Raw genomic sequence first — 23,620 nt, forward strand, 5'->3', positions numbered from 1 at the left:
GAATTATGGGATGTGAGAAGTGCATGCAGTTGAAATGTGCTTAACTATAATACAGCATACATGTGTTTAATTCTGATATGATGGCATTTAACATGGTCGTGTCAATCTAGCTAGAAGTTGACATGTGAAACGTTAAGGGTAGGGCAGATATGTTGGCATGTGAAATGATAAGGGCAGTACAGAAAGAAGTTGACAAGTGAAATGATAATGGTAGCACAGATAGAAGTCAGCGTGTGAAATGATAACGACAGGACAGATACAAGTTGACATGAAATGATAAGGCCTGGACAGATTGAAGTTGAAGTGTGAAATGATAAGGGCAAGACAGATAGAAGTTGACGTGAAATGATAAGTCCTGGACAGATAGAAGTTGGAATATGAAATAAGGGCAGGACAGACACATGTAGAAGTTGGCGTGTGAAATGATAAGACATGTACAGATAGAAGTTGATGTGTGAAATGATAAGGCCTGGACAGATAGAAGTTGGAATATGAAATAAGGGCAGGACAGACACATGTAGAAGTTGGCGTGTGAAATGATAAGACATGTACAGATAGAAGTTGATGTGTGAAATGATAAGGCCTGGACAGATAGAAGTTGGCGTGTGAAATGATAAGACATGTACAGATAGAAGTTGATGTGTGAAATGATAAGGCCTGGACAGATAGAAGTTGGCATGTGAAATGATAAGGCCTGGACAGATAGAAGTTGATGTGTGAAATGATAAGGCCTGGACAGATAGAAGTTGATGTGTGAAATGATAAGACATGTACAGATAGAAGTTGATGTGTGAAATGATAAGGCCTGGACAGATAGAAGTTGATGTGTGAAATGATAAGGACAGTACATATACATGTAAAAGAAAACATGTACATGTAAGATGATTGGGTTGTACATGTGCAAACAGAATTTGACTTGAAAGATGGTAAGAGCAGCACACATAGGCAAACACACATAGCTGAAAATCCAGTTGTAGTGAATGTATACATGTATAATGATCTGCTTGATGAACTGCAGTAAGAGTCAGGTACCTGTGCACGTAGGTGGGTTTGACCTCCGAACAGTTTTAGATTAAGTGTCATTTTGTCTGTGGTTTGACAGATTGGTTTGTGTTCTCATTTCAGACCCCAGCTGTTGGTCTTGATGAAATTGGATTCAAATCTCAAACCTAAATATACACAGATGGTCACCTTTGCTGGTCAGCTGAAAGCAGGTGGGTTGTTCTATAACTGTGAAATATAAAGATGAATGTGTTGGCTGATGTACGTGTACACTTTGTCAGTGTCTTACATAGTGACCAGAAGAGCATGAAGAAAGAGAAGAAATGTTCATTAGTCATGAATCAAGACAGAATGGTCATGCATTGGAATACGTGGTTGGCACTCCAAGTCTGTAAAATGGCATGTCAAAAATGATCTGAAGAAAAAAAAATATTTGAGAAAATCAAAAATCATGAAACATCTTACATGTATGCTAGAAACTGATCTGAATAGTGAATCCAGATGAATGCAGATGAATCCAGATGAATGCAGGTGAATCCAGATGAATGCAGGTGAATCCAGATGAATGCAGATGAATCCAGATGAATGCAGGTGAATCCAGATGAACGCAGATGAATCCAGATGAATGCTGTGTGCATTATCTAAATTCTCTTCAAATATTATCCTGACTTGTCAAAATAAATGAAGATTTCAATCAAGAAAAGCAGTTCTAAATGAAGTCTAAGTTAACTTATTGACAGGGTACTAATCTCAAGAAATTTATCACAAAAATTAGTCGCTGGTAATGAGAAAATTAAGAAAGGCACAAATAGTGATTCACCTCATGGAGTATAAACTATGATTATGTTTACATAGGAAGGCGACATATTTACAGAGATAAAATACACTGCTACTGTATGAATCAATGAATCGTTACTTTTGCTGGATTTTAGCGGCCTGAAGTCCCTTCAGGCACACATTTCCATGTTCAGTCTTCAAACAAAAAACATGTATTTATAGCTGGTAAATGTTCATATCTGGCAAAGATTTTTATTTTGCTGCTATAAGCCATTTATCCAACTTCACCTGACCACCGGATGCCAGGAGGTGGTAACCAGTAACCAGTTTCATATGCCCCTTCATTTCCACAAGTTGCCTTCTTAAATCTAATTAATGCAGAGGGTCATGGAGATTTCTGTAAAAGAGAAATAACTCATAACGCAGACAGGTTCCTTCGCGGAATTTTAGATATGTTCGAATTGAATTTATGTAAAATATTGAATCTTTCTTTCCAAAAACAACCTCAAATTGAATATATATAATCAGTTATTGAGTTTTTCTTCAATCGACGGTGCAGACGTCCTCTATGAACATTGCAGTATACCTATTTTATCTTCATGGTTGTTAATTCTTGAGGATGTTATATATTATTCCATTGATGATGCATCGTTTCTTCACTGCTAGAGTTGAAATAAAACAGCATAATCAGTGAACAAAGATGAGAGTTTTCAGGATTTTTCCACAGTTTAGGGAGTTTTAACATTTTGCATATTATTCAACCATTTCTAGATTTTGAACTATTCGTTGCTCTCATCTCTAAATTGATTTGGTATGAACACTGGCTGTATGGTTCTGTATTGGAGAAATTACGAGGAACAGTTGATTCATCAACTGTCCTGAGTTGTTTCTTCCTACTTATATGTGTTAGTAGTAATGTAACAACCATCGATTCTTTTTCAAGAATCACACGGTGTCATTTCAAACAAATATTAAAAACAAAAACACAAAAAACATTACATCACATTTAGCATCAGTGAATGCTCTTTCGTACCAGCTGAGCTGCATTTATTTGCTTAGTTGAACATGGTTGATCTTTCGTGACAGTGTTACATGAAGTTTTAGTGCAAAAGCATTAAGGCTTTTAACCAAAGGGATTTCAGTCGGTTGTACTCTATAGGTTACTACACTGGGTGTGTAAGATTGTGTAATGGAGCAAATCCCTTCCTGGGTGCATTGCTTAATGATATGAGTGACCTCTGGCACGCAAATATGTGCAACACATCTGTTCGTCAGGGGAGTTTGTTTTATTGGTCATAATTCTACAAAGGCCGTTTATAACATGACGTTAGAACTTATACTCTTACCATACACTCCATAAACACTCCAGAATTCGTAGACAACAATTCCAGATAGCAAAGCAATTTACTGAGACAACTAAAGTTGGCGTACTGCCATAAATAATGAGAAAAAAGCTTGTATTTCCTCTGTATACCGTGACAGCCACAAATTCGTAAGTGTTTTTATTCTTTGTCACTCTGCGGTTACATACAGGTTCACTGTGAGTTTTCATTGTAGGTGATGCCTCATCACTGTTTGTCCCTTGCAAAGATCAGTATCGGCTTGGGAGCGGTTTATATCTAGACACCTTTCCCAATACCAGTACCTGTCTATTCTTGAAAAGAAGTGGTCAGTTAGGCAAAGGATTGATGTCACAACAAATGTTTAAAAGTCTTTTAACAGGAGAAAGCTGTCTTCTAAATGGCCTTCCCAGATGGCTGAATGGGATATTGGAATTTTTGAGACCCTTGCGTTCGTGGGTTCAAATCCCACGAGCTGTACACCAAATGAAGGTGCACTCAGGTGATACAAGTCGTCACCCTTCACCACTCACACCTCTAACTCTCTAGTGTTGATTCTTGAAAAATAACCATCTGCTCAACAATAGCGTGAAGTCACAGCAGACATTCAAGAAAGGTTCTTGGTGTCATGCTATTTTAGTTCCGCCGAGTCAGTTGTGACAAATCCATGTCAGGCTTTTTCAGGAATACCTGCCAAGCATGACTGTCCGCGACAGCCGGCTGCAGTAAGTCTACACCTGCCAAGCATGACTGTCCGCGACAGCCAGCTACAGTAAGTCTACACCTGCCAAGCATGAGTGTTCGCGACAGCCAGCTACAGTAAGTCTACACCTGCCAAGCATGACTGTTCGCGACAGCCGGCTACAGTAAGATTGATTATGGGTTAATCAGCAGTGTTGCCAACAAATCGTGGTGAGTGTGTAGATAATGTACCCTCTGTTACCTGGTTACCTACATTTGCATGATGTTCTCTGTTTGCCTCAGGTAAGGGATTGACCATGCTGGCCAGTGTGTTACAGGGTCATCATAGGGACAGGTTTGCTGATGGTCAAGCTGCCAAACAGGTAACTAATGCCCAATATATTTTGTTCTTACCACACCTTAGCCAGGTGTTACTGACAAAGCAACAAGAATGTCAACTTTCCACATTCAACAAGGCACTGTCAGCAGCAGGTCACATCTCGTGGGTCGTGTACAACACTATAAATTGTCTTTTTTATCCATAAATTTTCCATTACCCTGTGCGTTATGGTTTTACAAGAACCATAAAGCTAATTGCTATTGTATGAGTGAAAAAATTGTCAGTATGTTGTTGAAAATCAAATAAATAAAGAAATATAAGCAAGCAAAAGTCTGCATACATGCAACCAAAGAAGGGCAGTGGTTGGATAGAGTTTTGTTTTATAAGTCACATTGTAGACATCTGGTGATAAATTGAAGATTTTGTCAACGGATGGTGATATAGCCAAGACGATGACCTGCACATCTTGTGAAAGTGCCTTTTGCAGTCATGACAAGCCAGTTGGGAAGGGCTGTTGATATAACCAAGACATTGGCCTGCACATCTTTTGAAAGTGCCTTTTGCAGTCATGACAAACCAGTTGTCAAGGGCTGGTGATATAACCAAGACGATGGCCTGCACATCTTGTGAAAGTGCCTTTTGCAGTCATGACAGACCAGTTATCAAGGGCTGGTGGTATAACCAAGACAATGGCCTGCACATGACCGACCAGTTTTACATGATTAGTGTATCAGCCAACCAGTGTGACCTGACTTAATCGGGGTATGACACTGTACTCAAGAAAATTTCAGTCTATCGTTTTGATGGTATTTATGCTGTATAAAATGATCACAGACAAACTTCATGTCAGATTACCTAAACAGCCATTCATGACCCAAGAATTTAAATGGGGTCCTGATGTTCTCATTATAAAACCCCAAACTTGCAGATTAAATCTTGCTGCCCTGCAGGCTTCTCCTGAGAGAGTGATGGATAGCTGTGCCTGAAATCAGTGTGTTTTGTGACTGCAGGCTTCTCATGAGAGAGTGATGGATAGCTGTGCCTGAAATCAGTGTGTTTTGTGACTGCAGGCTTCTCATGAGAAAGTGATGGATAGCTGTGCCTGAAATCAGTGTGTTTTGTGACTGCAGGCTTCTCCTGAGAGAGTGATGGATAGCTGTGCCTGAAATCAGTGTTTTGTGACTGCAGGCTTCTCATGAGAGAGTGATGGATAGCTGTGCCTGAAATCGGTGTGTTTTGTGACTGCAGGCTTCTCATGAGAGAGTGATGGATAGTTGTGCCTGAAATCGGTGTGTTTTGTGACACACGCATAATGATGGAACATCACTGCCATGTGTTCTTTGAGACGTTGTTTGACACTGTTCCCAATGGGTAACAGTCTGACAGTTGATGGTTTACTCTCAGCTCTCTTCATTTCCGCCTCTGTTAAACTGGATACTTCAATTCTTCAGCTCAGCAGTAAACATCAATGAAATAAATAAATGGCTGGTAAATTAAAATGATTGTACTTTGCTTCCTGCATGTACATGTATCTTCAAATCTGTATTAGTTTTCTTGTGATTGCTTTGCTGGCTCAGGTTGTTAAGATGCTGGCTCCCTGCTACTATCAGCCCCTTGACCACTGAGTGAATTAGTGTATTGTTTACCATGGGCACTCTGGTTTTCCCTCACCCAGAAACCTGACTTCTAGTGTCTGTAGACGTTGTTCATCACCAACCAGTGAATAAATAGCAAATCAAATTGAAACTACTTTGTTTCTTGTATGTACAGTGTATTAGCAAATCTACATCTATTTTGTTTTAGGCACTGACTAAGCTGGTCCAGGAGACAGGAGTGAAGGCATTTGCTGATATCCTCATTGCCAAAAATGTGACGGAGGGTCTCAGCCATATGTGAGTATATGGATCTGAGAGATGTGCAATCCCTTTATGACCATTTCCCTGTTTCACAAAGCCGTCAAAGGCAAAGGTCATTGTAACTGTCTTGGCCTTTCAGTGCCTTGTCAAAGGTACAGATGAATGTAACTCTCTTAGTTTTCCTACAGTTAGCGTAACCTGATGTCTATATGAAAGTGTTGAGGAGGAGTGGAGTGTGAAGTTTCTGACATACATGTGAATATGTTGGATCAGCCAAACCTACAACGTGTCCACTGTCATGCCTTAGCTCTCTACAGACAACCCGTTGGCAAGATAGTAGCTTGCTATTCAGATACCTCTTTCCAACGTCACAGTGTTTTGTGCTGTAGTTTAATCTGCCCATGGGTTTGCGGAATGCTAAAGCATTAATCTATGTGAACTGCTATGAAATTGGCTGTCCTACATTACTTTTCGTCTACAAACAGTCTGCTGACCAAGTTATCAAAAATACAGTGATTTAAAGCAATAACACAATGAATGTAGTGATTTATTTGCTTCTTTATATTCAAGAGAGAGAAAACATCATCTTAGTTCACTGAGGAACTTTTGTAATGTGTTTAATACATGACTGTCAGCTAGACGCCGATACCAGGAGACAAGTGAGGTGGTACAAGGCTAGGTGTAAAACAACTAGACAGCGATACCAGGAGACAAGTGAGGTGGTACAAGGCTAGGTGTAAAACAACTAGACAGCGATACCAGGAGACAAGTGAGGTGGTACAAGGCTAGGTGTAAAACAACCAGACACCGATACCAGGAGACAAGTGAGGTGGTACAAGGCTAGGTGTAAAACAACTAGACACCGATACCAGGAGACAAGTGAGGTGGTACAAGGCTAGGTGTAAAACAACCAGACAGCGATACCAGGAGACAAGTGAGGTGGTACAAGGCTAGGTGTAAAACAACCAGACAGCGATACCAGGAGACAAGTGAGGTGGTACAAGGCTAGGTGTAAAACAACCAGACACCGATACCAGGAGACAAGTGAGGTGGTACAAGGCTAGGTGTAAAACAACCAGACACCGATACCAGGAGACAAGTGAGGTGGTACAAGGCTAGGTGTAAAACAACCAGACACCGATACCAGGAGAAAAGTGAGGTGGTACAAGGCTAGGTGTAAAACAACCAGACACCGATACCAGGAGACAAGTGAGGTGGTACAAGGCTAGGTGTAAAACAACCAGACACCGATACCAGGAGACAAGTGAGGTGGTACAAGGCTAGGTGTAAAACAACCAGACAGTGATACCAGGAAACAAGTGAGGTGTTACAAGGCTAGGTGTAAAACAACTAGACAGCGATACCAGGAGACAAGTGAGGTGGTACAAGGCTAGGTGTAAAACAACTAGACAGCGATACCAGGAGACAAGTGAGGTGGTACAAGGCTAGATGTAAAACAATTACACACCGATACCAGGAGACAAATGAGGTGGTACAAGGCTAGGTGTAAAACAACCAGACACCGATACCAGGAAACAAATGAGGTGTTACAAGGCTAGGTGTAAAACAACTAGAAAGCGATACCAGGAGACAAATGGGGTGGTACAAGGCTAGGTGTAAAACAACCAGACACCGATACCAGGAAACAAGTGAGGTGGTACAAGGCTAGGTGTAAAACAACCAGACACCGATACCAGGAAACAAATGAGGTGTTACAAGGCTAGGTGTAAAACAACTAGAAAGCGATACCAGGAGACAAATGAGGTGGTACGTGGAAAGGTGTAAAACAACTAGACGCCAATACCAGGAAACAAATGAGGTGTTACAAGGCTAGGTGTAAAACAACTAGAAAGCGATACCAGGAAACAAGTGAGGTGGTACAAAGCTAGGTGTAAAACAACCAGACACCGATACCAGGAAACAAATGAGGTGTTACAAGGCTAGGTGTAAAACAACCAGATAGCGATTCCAGGAAACAAATGAGGTAGTACAAGGCTAGGTGTAAAACAACCAGACACTAATACCAGAAAACAAATGAGGTAGTACAAGGCTAGGTGTAAAACAACCAGACACTGATACCAGGAGACAAATGAGGTGGTACAAGGCTAGGTGTAAAACAACCAGATAGCGATTCCAGGAAACAAATGAGGTGGTACAAGGCTAGGTGTAAAACAACCAGACACTGATACCAGGAAACAAATGAGGTAGTACAAGGCTAGGTGTAAAACAACCAGACACTGATACCAGGAGACAATGAGGTGGTACAAGGCTAGGTGTAAAACAACTATACAGCGATACCAGGAAACAAATGAGGTGTTACAAGGCTAGGTGTAAAACAACCAGATAGCGATTCCAGGAAACAAATGAGGTGGTACAAGGCTAGGTGTAAAACAACCAGACACTGATACCAGGAGACAAATGAGGTAGTACAAGGCTAGGTGTAAAACAACCAGACACTGATACCAGGAGACAAATGAGGTGGTACAAGGCTAGGTGTAAAACAACCAGACACCGATACCAGGAAACAAGTGAGGTGGTACAAGGCTAGGTGTAAAACAACCAGATGGCGATTCCAGGAAACAAATGAGGTGGTACAAGGCTAGGTGTAAAACAACCAGACACTGATACCAGGAGACAAATGAGGTGGTACAAGGCTAGGTGTAAAACAAATAGACAGCGATATCAGGAAACAAATGAGGTGTTACAAGGCTAGGTGTAAAACAACTAGAAAGCGATACCAGGAGACAAATGAGGTGGTACAAGGCTAGGTGTAAAACAACTATACACCCATACCAGGAGACAAATGGGGTGGTACAAGGCTAGGTGTAAAACAACTATACACAGATACCAGGAGATAAATCAGGTGGTACAAGGCTAGGTGTAAAACAATTAGACAGCGATACCAGGAGACAAATGAGGTGGTACAAGGCTAGGTGTAAAACAACTATACACCGATACCAGGAAACAAATGAGGTGGTACGTGGATAGGTGTAAACAACTAGACAGCGATACCAGGAGACAAATGATGTGGTACAAGGCTAGGTGTAAAACAACTAGACACAGATACCAGGAGATAAATCAGGTGGTACAAGGCTAGGTGTAAAACAACTATACACCCATACCAGGAGACAAATGGGGTGGTACAAGGCTAGATGTAAAACAACTATACACCGATATCAGGAAACAAATGGGGTGGTACAAGGCTAGGTGTAAAACAATTACACACTGATACCAGGAGACAAATGGGGTGGTACAAGGCTAGGTGTAAAACAACTATACAGCGATACCAGGAGACAAATGAGGTGGTACAAGGCTAGGTGTAAAACAATTACACACCGATACCAGGAGACAAATGGGGTGGTACAACGCTAGGTGTAAAACAACTATACAGCGATACCAGGAGACAAATGAGGTGGTAATAGGCTAGGTGTAAAACAACTAGACAGTGATACCAGGAGACAAATGAGGTGGTACAAGGATAGGTGTAAAACAACCAAGAGCACTTTTGGTCTTAGTTTACAGAGCTTAATGAATCAGTTGGCTGTCAACTCTGAGTAAAGGTTGATGAAGGCAAATTTTTTTCACCTTAGGTATTGTTAAGGGTTTTAAATATGGGTTTCAGATGTACATGTATATGTGATTCTTGCTGTTCACGTCCTGCAGAATCCAGGCTGCTGGTTTGGGAGGATTAAAACATAACACTGTGGTATTAGGCTGGCCGTATGGCTGGAGACACAGCCCTGATGTTAGAAGTTACAGGGTCTTCTTAGGTAAGTGATACGAAATCTGTACACATGACACAGCTTACACACCAGTAGACAGTGTGAATGAGGTCGCTTTCATGAACGATGACATACGATTTGACCTGTTGTGGTGTCTAGTCTCTATTCATGTTATTTACATGGAACAATAATGTCACAGACCTGGGTGAGAGAGTTATTCCCCCTGCTCTGCAGCGAAGCAGAATAAGAGTAAGCCATATTAATACTTGCACCAGTTGCAACTTTTTCAAACTTATTTTCGAAATGTTTGTGCAACTGTTGTTATATTGAGAATGCTTTTGAAGATAAAATGCTGATTAAATCAAGGACAGTGTTTAAAATTAGATTTTGGGAAGGTGGGCTCATTTAGAGCTATCTCACCTGATCCACACCTTACATGCATGATGTATTCCCCCTGCATTTGAAGCCCACCTGTTGAGCACACCATCCCATGTCAGAATATTGCCCCATCTGTATTTCTGTTTGTCCAGGTGTGTCCGTCTCTGACATTAACCAAACAAGAGAAAGGGGTCAGAATTTAGGAACTGTTTCCTGATGACTATATATACCAACTTCTATTAAATACACCAACTTAATAAAAACAGAAATAACATATTTACTAAGTAGTGATATTCTTGCCTGTGGTAATCTCCTCTTCATTGGCTCTTTGTCATTTTAGACACTGTCAAGAATGTGATATACAGCCAGTTGTGCCTGCTGGTGGTGAAAGGGGTAGACATGTTCCCACCCAGTTCCCAGAAACTCAGCGGCACCATTGATGTCTGGTGGATTGTGCATATCCTTTGAGAACTGTCTTGGCCCTAAACTGGTTTACTTTTGGCACTTAGTCTTATTCCACTAGCTTCCAAACAAACCTCCAAACACACTTCTGAGATCAATAGAATCAGACAAAATGAGCAACTTTGTTACAGGATAAATTTTAAATTATTTCCTCAAATATATTTCTTCATTCTGTAGCATAGTTTTCTAAAGCTTCATTTACCAGGTACTATTTGTTATGTCCAATTGTCAAATTCAGTTTAAATTTAGTTGGATGGTCAGATCTGTTTCATAAACCAGGTTAGCGAATCTTACGAAACAGATTGTATGCCACTTTCATTTCATGCGTTGCTACAACAGATGGCACCATGTGAATGGGGTGAATTCATGTGAATGCCTTGAATTCGTCTGGAGGTTTGTCAGGTACAGGCATTGGTTTTTATCTCAGGTCCTCTTGGTATACTAACTATGAACCTCTCGTACATATAAAATAGTAAAGCCTGAGTGAAGTCTAGAAAAATTGAGTGACTATAGAGGCATGGTTCTTAACTGGGATCACATGAAGGAGGACTGCTGATGTTGTTACCATTCTTACTGAGACAGCACAAGACCTGGAAGAACTGCAGACTGAGGATCTTTACTGTGGCCCGTATCCTTTTACCCGCTGAAAAACTTTTGTTTTTGTGACAGTGTCCACAATTACCAGCTGTGCTGCCCCAAACTAGGTGAACGGAAGTTTAAAACTTTTGCTGTGGTTTAAAGGTAATTGTTGTGAAAATGAAAGTGTAGCAGTCCTGCTAAATCCCATACGATTTCACATTACCTGATCTCCAGCAAACTGTCCCAAACTAGGTGAACGGAAGTTTAAAACTTATGATGTGGTTTAAAGGTAATTGTTGTGAAAATGAAAGTGTAGCAGTCCTGCTAAATCCCATACGATTTCACATTACCTGATCTCCAGCAAACTGTCCCAAACTAGGTGAACGGAAGTTTAAAACTTTTGATGGGGTTTAAAGGTAATTGTTGTGAAAATGAAAGTGTAGCGGTCCTGCTAAATCCCGTACGATTTCACATTACCTGATCTCCAACAAACTGTCCCAAACTAGGTGAACGGAAGTTTAAAACTTTTGATGGGGTTTAAAGGTAATTGTTGTGAAAATGAAAGTGTAGCAGTCCTGCTAAATCCCGTACGATTTCACATTACCTGATCTCCAGCAAACTGTCCCAAACTAGGTGAACGGAAGTTTAAAACTTTTGATGGGGTTTAAAGGTAATTGTTGTGAAAATGAAAGTGTAGCAGTCCTGCTAAATCCCATACGATTTCACATTACCTGATCTCCAGCAAACTGTCCCATAATGAAACGTGCAAAGAAATTACGCCTTTCAGCTATAATTGGCTTTCCATAACTTGACCTAACTTGTTTGGTATGTATATATTCACACAAGGATAAAACTGGTGTGGTAGAGGAATAAATTTGTGCTCAAGTTATACAGTCAGATGTATGTTGTTTTTGTTGTATCCTGAATATTTTGATGGTTCCGACACCAGATTTTGTGCTGGAGGATAATGAGAGACAGGCGAGCTTGTACATTATTAAAAGTATAAAAAAATTGTAACAGTATCGGTTGTTCTGCTTAATGACGCCTCAGAGCTGGAGGATAACAGTATTCAGATGAAGAAAGATTTGGAGCATTACCTCTACCAGCTAAGGATAGAGGCAGAAGTGGCTGTCATTGAAATGGTGAGAACGGTTGGGTGAAACTCTCTGGAAACTTAGTGTACAAGCCAGGTTGAAAGTTTCCAGTGTACTTCCAGTAAAGGGTTTGCCATCTTAGCAGAACACTGCTTTAAGTTTACACTCACAGTAGTACTAGACAGGTAAATTCATGTTTGCAGTTCTCAGTTGGTTAGTGCGCTAGCACAGCGTAATGACCCAGGAGCCTTTCACAAATGCGGTCACTGTGAGTTCAAGTTCAGCTGATGCTGGCTTCCTCTCCGGCCATATGTGGGAAGGTCTGGCAGTAACCTGGGGATTGTCGTGGGTTTTCCCTGGGCTCTGCCCGGTTTCCTCACACCATAATGTTGGCTGCCGTCGTATAGGTGAAATATATATTCTTGAGTATGGCGTAAAACACCAATCAAATAAGTAAATAAATAAATCATGTTTGCAGCTTGTTAATGGGGATCAATAAGTGTGGCACAGGGAACTCATAGCTTGGCCTATACTATGTATTTGTTATCCTCATCATGTCTTCACTCTCTGTTTGTTATTTTCTTGATATCTACACCTGGTCAGTTTATTTTAATTAATTCTGTGCAATTTAGAAATTGTGAAATTGTTCTGAGTATGACTGTATGGATATATTTCATCATTGTTACTGTACATAAACATGCCACCAGCGTCTCATCATTGTTACTGTGCATCAAACATGCCTCCAGCGTCTCATCATTGTTACTGTGCATCAAACATGCCACCAGTGTCTCATCATTGTTACTGTGCATCAAACATGCCACCAGCGTCTCATCATTGTTACTGTGCATCAAACATGCCTCCAGCGTCTCATCATTGTTACTGTGCATCAAACATGCCACCAGTGTCTCATCATTGTTACTGTGCATCAAACATGCCACCAGCGTCTCATCATTGTTACTGTGCATCAAACATGCCACCAGCGTCTCATCATTGTTACTGTGCATCAAAAGCGCCTCCAGCGTCTCATTGTTACTGGTCTACTGTGTATTAAATGTGCCTCCAGCGTCTCTTTGTTACTGGTCTACTGTGTATCTAACGTGCCTCCAGCATCTCATTGTTACTTGTTTACTGTGCATCTAACGTGCCTCCAGCATCTCATTGTTACTGGTCTACTTGCATTAAATGTGCCTCCAGCGTCTCTTTGTTAGTGGTCTACTCTGCATAAATATGCCTCCAGGGTCTCATTGTTACTGGTCTACTGTGCCTTAAATTGGGTCCCCAGCGTTTTTTTTTACTGGTCTACTGTGCATCTAACGTGCCTGAAGAATCTCATTGTTACTGGTCTACTGCGTATTAAATGTGCCTCCAGCATCTCATTGTTACTGGTCTACTGTGCATCAAATGTGCGTCCAGCATCTCATCATTGTTACTGGTCTACTGTGCATCAAATGTGCCTCCAAGGTCTCATCTTTGTTACTGGTGTGCTGTGCATCAAATTTGCCTCCAGCATCTCATCATTGTTACTGTTCTACTGTGCATACCAACAACAAACTACATGTATTTCTCCCACTGCACTTTACTGATGTCTTCACATCCACTGCACAGGAATCACTGTCTTCTCGTCCTCATCCTGGATGACTGGAAAGTTTTTCCAATTCTCCAGAAGTCTACTGATAAACACCTCACCACATAGCAGTTATTAGTGGACAGATATTATTTGGTTATTATGGTAACATAAAATTTACAAGCCTTGTGTGCTTATCTTTGACAGAATGAAGGGGACATCTCGGCCTATACATATGAGAGAACATTGATGATGGAGCAGAGGACAGAGATGCTGAAGGAGATGAGAGTGAAAGATATCAAGGCAGTAAGTGAATGTGCTCAGGTTCTATGAGTGGCACTGATTATAGCTTCTGGTGGCCTAGTGGTTAGCTTGCCAGCATGACCCAGGAGCCTCTCACCTAGTAAGACAAACTAAGCAAAATACCTGATGTATGTGGAATTTATACTGACGCAGAATGAAAACAGAAAGCATAAAAGTCAATGAGAGTTGTTATGTTATACAGGCAATAAAAGTACTGAGACGTACAAAGTATTGGTGATGTGGTAAAGGACAACTTACATGTGTATGTCTGTGGTTTGTCAACTGATAAACTTGTTTTCCCTGCATAGTAAATGCCTTTCAGCTCCACTGGTTGCATTCAGATTCTGTTTTGCATTTTCAATGTGTTACAATATAAATTTTGCATTCATTAGAAAGGTCACTTTCAGAAACTTAACGTCTGGAAAGCTTGATGACCAGCAGCTGCTTGGGCTACTGATTGTCATTTTTGGGCAACAGTTATCTCCATATTTTTTTGGAAGCCAATTTCACTTGTATTACCCTCAGTGACACAATTTACATAAAGATACATGCACTGGAAGTTGAGCAGAAACTCTTTATGGATTTTATTGACGGCATAAAGGAGATATGTATTTACTTTTACTAGACACAATTTTGCCATCTGTATTGTTTGTGATTTCAGCAGTAATACAAAATAACCTGTGTTTGTTTTCAGCCACAGGTAATCGTAGACAAAGCTCACACACCCACTCACCGTAACGTCCCCAAGATAAAGCTGACATCTGTGCCAGAGGAGCCCAATCCCCAGGATTCCCCCTCACCCCCCAGCAGCCTCAGCGTCTCTGTTTCTGACATCAACCAGTTCACATTCTCACCTCAGAACTCCAAGTCTGTTGCCAAGGAGTTTGGAAATCTTAAGCCGTAAGTAAGAGGAGTAAATAAAACAACAAGGATGTAAATGTTTTACTTGAGCATGAACTCGTCCTGAAGAATCTTGGACAAAATGACATATTCAAATGTATAGCACTATATACTGGTTCAACCAAAACTTGGCATGTACAATGTAAAGTTTTTATGAATGTAGGCCGAACATTTTATCTATATACTTACATTTTCAGCTGCTAAGCATGCAAGAAGATAGAAAAAATGCAATTACTGGGGTTTTAAAATTAAGTAATGTCGTGTATCTTTTATAACGGTATCACTTTTCAGCGGGGTAAATCATTTTTTTAGCGTATTTCAAACTGAAACGTATAGCCTCTGTATAGTAAAGTGTAATATTCTTTATTTTGTGAAATGATTTCGTGCACTTTCTGAAGAAGTTAATGGAGGTATTAGCCAATATCTTCCTTACACCAGACTGGGTTTGTATATATTTGCATGGAGTGAACACTGTTTTGTAGGAATGATCGCAATGTCAGAAGGATGCACACAGCAGTGCGCCTGAATGAGACCATTGTAGATAAGTCCCACTCTGCCCATCTGGTCATCCTCAACATGCCCGCACCTCCTAAATCAGAGGCAGGAGAGGAAAACTGTATCCTTTTACTTCTCACTATTCGGTAATCGGTAATTCAGGTAAAACATTTAGTATTGTTATTATTTGAATGTTATTCAGCAGTGTTTTTGACATCCCAGCAGAACTAAACCCGCCAGCAGACATAAACCCCATCGGACATAAACCCCCCGGCAGAAATAAACCCCAGGAGACATAAAATCCCCGGCCAACCTAAACCCCAGCGGACATAAACCCCCTGGCAGACATAAACCCCAGCAGACATAAACCCCCTGGCAGACATAAACCCCAGCAGACATAAAATCCCCGGCCAACCTAAACCCCAGCAGACATACCCCCCCACCCCACCCCCACCGGCAGAGATAAACCCCAGCAGACATAAACCCCCTGGCAGACATAAACCCCAGTAGACATAAAATCCCTGCCAACCTAAACCCCAGCAGACATAAACCCCCTGGCAGACATAAAATCCCCGGCCAACCTAAACCCCAGCGGACATAAACCCCCTGGCAGACATAAACCCCAGTAGACATAAAATCCCCGGCCAACCTAAACCCCAGCAGATATAAACCCCCCCAGCAGACATAAACCCCAGCGGACATAAAGCCACGGGCAGACATAAACCCCCAGCAGATATAAACCCCTGTTAAACATAAAGCCACCAGCAGACATAAAGCCCCAGCAGACATCCCCCCCCTCCCCAAGCAGACATACCCCCGTCACACATCCAACACTCCCCCACCCCCCGGCACACATCAACCCCTCTTAGAAGTAAACCGCCGGCAGACGGAAACCACCAGCAGACATAAACCGCCGACAGACATAATCCCTTGGCAGACATAAACCCCCTGGCAGACATAAACCCCCGGCAGACATAAACCCCCGGCAGACATAAACCCCCGGCATGCATCAACCCTGGCAAGCATAAACCCCTGGCAAACCTATACCCCAGCAGACATAAACCCCTCGATCAGTATTAAGTGGATGTGGTAAATGGCACATACAAAGTTGTTTGAACAAACTTGAAACATTCTCCCTGAAGTCACGTGTCAGATTTCAATAGATGTTTGCAATCTATAGAACCCTTCTTACTTGATCAATCTCCATGTATTCTAACTGTTTTTGACGGCATCAAAAAGGGCTATATATCTCTCAGCGATATGCAGAATGTTTGACCTACATTCCAGGATTGTGTGCAAAGTAACAGTATTGTAGCAGTGTACTTGTATCAGTACATGCCTGTTTCAGTCTTTCAGAGTATAGATGTTGATAAACATTCAACCAACATTCATTTTTGCAGATTTTGGGGAACAATACATAAATTTTGATTTACACAATTCATATGGAATGCTACTGATTTAAAGTTAAGATCACTGATTCGTTTTATTTATCATATACATCCATGTAGGGCATATAAAATAGAAACAAAATACACAGGAATCTGTAAAAATAAATTTTTTTTCATTCCTTATTAATAATTTTCAAAAATAATAGTTTTCTTGTGAATTATAATATGATTTGGTTTAAATTTCTTAATAATCAAACTTTAGAATAAGTCTGTTATAGTGAGCAAATAAAATTGCACAAAATGCCTGTCAACTGTCTCAAAATGCATACCTTACGGCAGCCGCCAGGCATTACTGTGAATCGTAGTGAGCTATAACCTGTAAGCCATGCTGAAATATTTGATCCAAACAAATTAAGGATACTGGGAGAATAAACTTATATTTGCTTGATGAAAAGCATGCAATAATAATATTAGAGACATCAGAGACATTTTGTGGAGATATTGCTTATTAGTGGAATACGCTTGGATGACAATTTTTTAAAAGTCACGCTACATGAATGCCCATCAACAAATATTTGACATGTTTGTTAGATTGTCAGATATGTTTTGTTGGTTAATTAAGCCGATGGGGCTTCTGTCTGTGGGGCTTCTGTCCATGGGGCTTTTGTCCGTGGGGCTGTTGTCCGTGGGACTTTTATCTGCCGGGGCTTTTGTCCGTGGGGCTTTTATCTGCCGGGGCTTTTGTCCTGGATTCCATTCAACCCAAAGCAAACCAGTATGAAATGAGCATACTGAGAAGAAGTAAATGGATAGAAAAGGAAAGCGGTCAGATCTCAATTGGTATTCTGGCTTCCATTGTTTATCTCACCATAGCTCCCGACCTACACCTGACCTGTTCATCACACCATGACTCCCCACCTTCACGTGACTTGTTTATCACACCATGACACCCCCACCTTCACCTGACCTGTTCATCACACCATGACTCCCGACCTTCATCTGACCCGTTCATCACACCATGACTCCCCACCTTCATCTGACCTGTTCATCTCACCATAAGTCCCCACCTTCACGTGACCTGTTTATATGCCCTGACTTGTCACTCCTTCACCTGACCTGTCATCCCCCTTCACTCCCCACCTGACTTGTTCATCTCACCATGACTCCCCACCTTCACCTGACCTGTTCATCACACCATGACTCCCCACCTTCACCTGACCTGTTCATCACACCATGACTTCCCACCTTCACCTGACCTGTTCATCTCATCATAAGTCCCCACCTTCACGTGACCTGTTTATATGCCCTGACTTGTCACTCCTTCACCTGACCTGTCATCCCCCTTCACTCCCCGCCTGACTTGTTCATCTCACCATGACTCCCCACCTTCACCTGACCTGTTCATCACACCATGACTCCCCACCTTCACCTGACCTGTTCATCTCACCATGACTCCCCACCTTCACGTGACCTGTTCATCACACCATGACTCCCCACCTTCACCTGACCTGTTCATCACACCATGACTCCCCACCTTCATCTGACCCGTTCATCACACCATGACTCCCCACCTTCACCTGACCTGTTCATCTCACCATAAGTCCCCACCTTCACGTGACCTATTTATATGCCCTGACTTGTCACTCCTTCACCTGACCTGTCATCCCCCTTCACTCCCCACCTGACTTGTTCATCTCACCATGACTCTCGCACCTTCACCTGACCTGTTCATCACACCATGACTCCCCACCTTCACCTGACCTGTTCATCACACCATGACTCCCCACCTTCACGTGACTTGTTTATCACACCATGACACCCCCACCTTCACCTGACCTGTTCATCACACCATGACTCCCGACCTTCATCTGACCCGTTCATCACACCATGACTCCCCACCTTCATCTGACCTGTTCATCACACCATGACTTCCCACCTTCACCTGACCTGTTCATCACACCATGACTCCCCACCTTCATCTGACCTGTTCATCTCACCATAAGTCCCCACCTTCACGTGACCTGTTTATATGCCCTGACTTGTCACTCCTTCACCTGACCTGTCATCCCCCTTCACTCCCCACCTGACTTGTTCATCTCACCATGACTCTCGCACCTTCACCTGACCTGTTCATCTCACTGCAACTCCCCACCTTCACCTGACTGTTCATCCCCTCTTAGCTTTACACCACCTGACCTGTATATATTTCCCCTGATCTGCCATTCCCCCTTAGCTCCCCACCTTCACCTGACATGTTTATATCCTCTGACTTGGAATCTATCCTTAACTGCCCACCCAGACATGGAGTACCTGGAGGTGTTGTGCGAGGGGCTGGAACGAGTGCTCATGGTGAGGGGCAGTGGACGGGAGGTGATCACAATCTATTCCTGACCACTGACATCTGAGCACTATTTTTACACAGCAGTCATGCCATGTTTCTTGTTATTTGTTGGAAATTTTCCTTTGCAGCAGCTGACATCAAACTTTGTCTGCCCAACAACTCTTCATCATATGGCATGAGCTAAAACTAGTTGAATTGTTTCTGCAAGAACTGTGAAAATGTATGTGTGATCTGCAGTATCTAAGGAGTGGAAGTAGAAACTGCTTTATGTGGAAATATATTACCTTGGAATGTAGTGCTGATTAACAAAGATTTGCCACTTTCATGTATCAATGAAAAATAGTACTAAGATTTCCCTTTGAATGTGAATAGTTCTAAATGATTTGCTGTGAAGTTGAGATGTTGATACCTCTGTTTATTTGCAGCTCATGAAGTATGCTTTAGGGAGGGAACTATACAAAGGTGAAGTGTGTTTTAGGGAGGGAACTATACAAAGGCGAAGTGTGTTTTAGGGAGGGAACTATACAAAGGTGAAGTGTGTTTTAGGGAGGGAACTATGCAAAGGTGAAGTGTGTTTTTGGGAGGGTACTATACAAAGGTGAAGTGTGTTTTAGGGAGGGAACTATGCAAAGGTGAAGTGTGTTTTTGAGAGGGAACTATACCAAAGGTGAAGTGTGTTTTAGGGAGGGTACTGTACAAAAATGAAGTGTGTTTTGGGGAGGGTGTGTACAAAGATGAAATGTTTATGGACAAACTTACTTGTGGTGAGCTCAACCATGTGTTTTTAATTGTCTTCATCACCAGACATCGTACATGTAAAATATGTCAGTTGTACAGGTATTCAATTGTAGACTGATTTGAAATTGTCAATTATAGGATGTCTAAGAGTGAGGCAAAGCTTAAGAGGTGTACAGCCTGGGAGCTATTGATTGTGGATATTCTGAAGGGGGCATAACTCTTGGACAAAAATGCCTGGGCCTATGCTACTGGCCCACAGCATTACCTTAGTTTAGATCAACACCACTACTATTGAGAAGCATGGTCAAAAGCACACACTGAACCTGTGCTGTACTGTACTGTATTGTATTGTACTGTACTGTACTGTGCTGTACTGTGCTGTGCTGAGAAGAACAGCCTATGCAGTTTATTTTTCAAAGTGCGTAATTTTGTAGACTGTATATACATGTGAGCCGTATTTTGTAATTCAGAGATTGCCACCCATTGCTTATAGCCTTAGGTGTTGGGTGTAGAGACCCCCAGCATATGATACAGCCTTGTATCGTCAGTTTGTAGTGATATATTTTTGGCAGATTATTTTGAAATTGTACAGGGGAGAGCTAGAAGCATAAGTGGGTCAATACAAGATCTTTGTAAAGCATTCACCAGAGACCGAGGTTCTCCTGTACATGTACTTCTCTGAGATATATTGGATAAAAGTTATTGGGGGAAAAATATATATATTTTCACGTTCTGGTAATTCACATACTGTATCTGAAGGGTAAGGGTTATGTTGTTAAAACTTAAACCACTTCAATTTTGAAACGTGTTCTCTGTTTTGTCACAATTGTTAATTTAGAATCTCTTGTCTGTGAATTTATAGTTTTTTGCTACTTTTGTTTTCTTGCCATGAACTTTGAAAAATCTCAAACCTCATTGAAATGTCAAATTTGCATCTTTAGCATCAGCTTTTTGACCCAACTTATGCATGTATAATCTTAGAAGTCACTGATTCTGATGCCAGAACAGAAATCGATAATTCTGGTGACAAGAGAAATCATTGATTCTGATGACAGAACAGAAATCGATAATTCTGCTACAACAGAAATCATTGATTCTGATGACAGAACAGAAATCAGTAATTCTTGTGACAAGAGAAATCATTGTTTCTGATGACAGAACAGAAATCATTGATTCTGATGACAGAGCAGAAATCAATAATTCTGCTGACAGAACGGTGCATGGAGATTATTAATGGTGAGAATTTTTGGTGAGAATTCCTTTGATATTTACATATATTAGTACATATTACAAATCATAGTGCACTTGACAAGATTTGAATGTCGTCAATCATAGCCAAATGTAACAAAAGTCCATCTGACATCACCTGCACAACATACTACTATTTATCAGGCATAGCGCCCGTTTTATTCAGAAGGTGTGTTTAGGAGTAAGCTGTGCTTTGGTGGGACCTCAGAAAACTGCTAATGGCATGTGTCTGGACTAAAGCAGCATAAACCAGTTGAAAGGACAGGATAGATGTTGCAGATGTATTTTTAAGTCCATGTGGAGGTAAGTTAAAAATCCCAGCTGGCCCCTGTTAAACATAAGGCGTGCATGAAACTTACTGAGCATTATTACAGGAGGTCTTTCAGCAAAGTTCATATTACTGAGCATTATTACAGGTAGTCATTCAGCAAAGTTCATATTACTGAGCATTATTACAGGTGGTCATTCAGCAAAGTTCATATAAATGATCGCTTAGTTTTCATGCCATTCTTGGTGACAGCAATCGTAACATCCCAACACCACAAAACCAGTGATCATATGTAACCACTCTGTTATGCTTACCTGACATTTGACTTGTTTGCAACAATATTGATTACAATTGTCCATACTCATGTTTTTGAGTGACAGTTCAGAAACGCTCGACCCGTGCATAAGGAAGGAAAGTGCAGAGAAAAGCGGTTTTGTAACCTAGTTCATCTTCAGATACTTATATATATAAACTCAGAGCAGGCAAAGGTACTTTGTGAATTCAAGATGTATACAGCTAAGTCACGATATAGAAATTCTCCTGTACTTTGCCTTAATTCTTATCCTAGAAAATTTCTAAGAATAAGTGAAGGTATTTTAGATAAAGTTTGTCTGATGATAACTTTCCTGCGTCGTCGTTTTGGTTACTGTACAGGCAAGTTTTGGCAATGCCTTTTGGCAGATACCCTGATATATGCTCCCATCCCCATCCTCCCTTAGCAAACAGATATCAAAGTGGCCACAGATTAGCAAATAGGTAGCAAACTGCCCACTCAGATTAGCAAATAGATAGCAAACTGGCCACTCAGATTGGCAAACAGATATCAAAGTGGCCACAGATTAGCAAATAGGTAGCAAACTGCCCACTCAGATTAGCAAATAGATAGCAAACTGGCCACTCAGACTGGCAAACAGATATCAAAGTGGCCACAGATTAGCAAATAGGTAGCAAACTGCCCACTCAGATTAGCAAATAGATAGCAAACTGGCCACTCAGATTGGCAAACAGATATCAAAGTGGCCACAGATTAGTAAATAGGTAGCAAACTGCCCACTCAGATTAGCAAATAGATAGCAAACTGGCCACTCAGACTGGCAAACAGATATCAAACTGGCCACCCAGATTAGCAAATAGGTAGCAAACTGCCCACTCAGATTAGCAAATAGATAGCAAACTGGCCACTCAGATTGGCAAACAGATATCAAACTGGCCACCCAGATTAGCAAACAGGTAGCAAACTGGCCACTCAGATTAGCAAACAGGTGGCAAACTGGCCACTCAGATTAGCAAACAGGTAGCAAACTGGCCACTCAGATTAGCAAACAGGTAGCAAACAGGCCACTTAGATTAGCAAACAGGTAGCAAACAGGCCACTTAGATTAGCAAACAGATATTAAACTGGCAACTCAAATTTTTAGCAGTGCCAATTTCAGTGATGCACAGTGTTCTGGAAATGAGGCATTCTGGAAATGAGGTGTTCTGGAAATGAAACACTAAGGAAACTTCCGGTCCTGCAGATTTATGAGATTTCAGTCTCATTGCTGGGGTCAAAAGTGTTGACACAGTATGATCACTTATTTTGTATAAATATGTGCTGTAAAAAGTTTAAATGCAATGTAAAATGTAACTGTCTCCCTTGATGTAAATTCTGAAATTCCATGATTTTCTGCTTTTTTTGAGTTGAAAAGCTTAGGAAAATGCACTTAGGATTTCGTTTTACTGTTTTATCCTTGCTGACATTGACTTTCTCCAGAATTGGAAATTGTGGTTCGCAATTTGTTCATTATTTTGAAGTTGTTGTTTTCTTTAACAGTGATCTCTAGACTAAAGTTAATTTTATTCATATAAATTATTACTGCATGTTCTGCTCAGGGGTGTCCGTGGCCTGGTAGTTAGTGTGCCAGCGCAGCACAGGAGCCTCTCACCAATGTGATCGCTGTGAGTTCAAGTCCAGTTCATGTTGGCTTCCTCTCTCCTCGTACATGGGACAGTCTTCCACCAACCCACGAATAATCATGGGTTTGCTCCCACCATAATGCTAGCTGCCATCGTAGAAGTGAAATATATTTGAGTACAGTGTAAAACATCAATCAGATAAATAAATACTTCATTTGCATCTCTCTTCCACGATGCAGATGCAGTAT

General features: G+C 41.3%; 1 protein-coding gene across 4 annotated transcripts in view; it reads left to right on the forward strand.

Moving 5' to 3' along the window:
- Positions 1 to 22,306, forward strand: part of LOC135475400 (solute carrier family 12 member 4-like) — a 120,291-nt gene extending 97,985 nt beyond the window's left edge. For 3 of the 4 annotated variants that reach the window (XM_064755283.1, XM_064755284.1, XM_064755285.1), the window contains 11 exons: positions 1,126 to 1,214; positions 4,104 to 4,183; positions 5,944 to 6,032; positions 9,660 to 9,766; positions 10,437 to 10,552; positions 11,096 to 11,186; positions 12,188 to 12,279; positions 14,003 to 14,101; positions 14,793 to 14,998; positions 15,481 to 15,614; positions 19,181 to 22,306. In XM_064755283.1, coding sequence (XP_064611353.1) covers positions 1,126 to 1,214; positions 4,104 to 4,183; positions 5,944 to 6,032; positions 9,660 to 9,766; positions 10,437 to 10,552; positions 11,096 to 11,186; positions 12,188 to 12,279; positions 14,003 to 14,101; positions 14,793 to 14,998; positions 15,481 to 15,614; positions 19,181 to 19,272 — 1,195 coding nt within the window. In that variant the 3' untranslated portion in view covers positions 19,273 to 22,306. The remainder of the gene's footprint in view (positions 1 to 1,125; positions 1,215 to 4,103; positions 4,184 to 5,943; positions 6,033 to 9,659; positions 9,767 to 10,436; positions 10,553 to 11,095; positions 11,187 to 12,187; positions 12,280 to 14,002; positions 14,102 to 14,792; positions 14,999 to 15,480; positions 15,615 to 19,180) is intronic. The other variant, XR_010445044.1, reaches the window with a different exon arrangement.
- The last annotated feature ends 1,314 nt before the right edge of the window (positions 22,307 to 23,620 follow it).

Source organism: Liolophura sinensis, chromosome 9 (assembly GCF_032854445.1).
Source record: "Liolophura sinensis isolate JHLJ2023 chromosome 9, CUHK_Ljap_v2, whole genome shotgun sequence".
Taxonomy (NCBI): domain Eukaryota; kingdom Metazoa; phylum Mollusca; class Polyplacophora; order Chitonida; family Chitonidae; genus Liolophura; species Liolophura sinensis.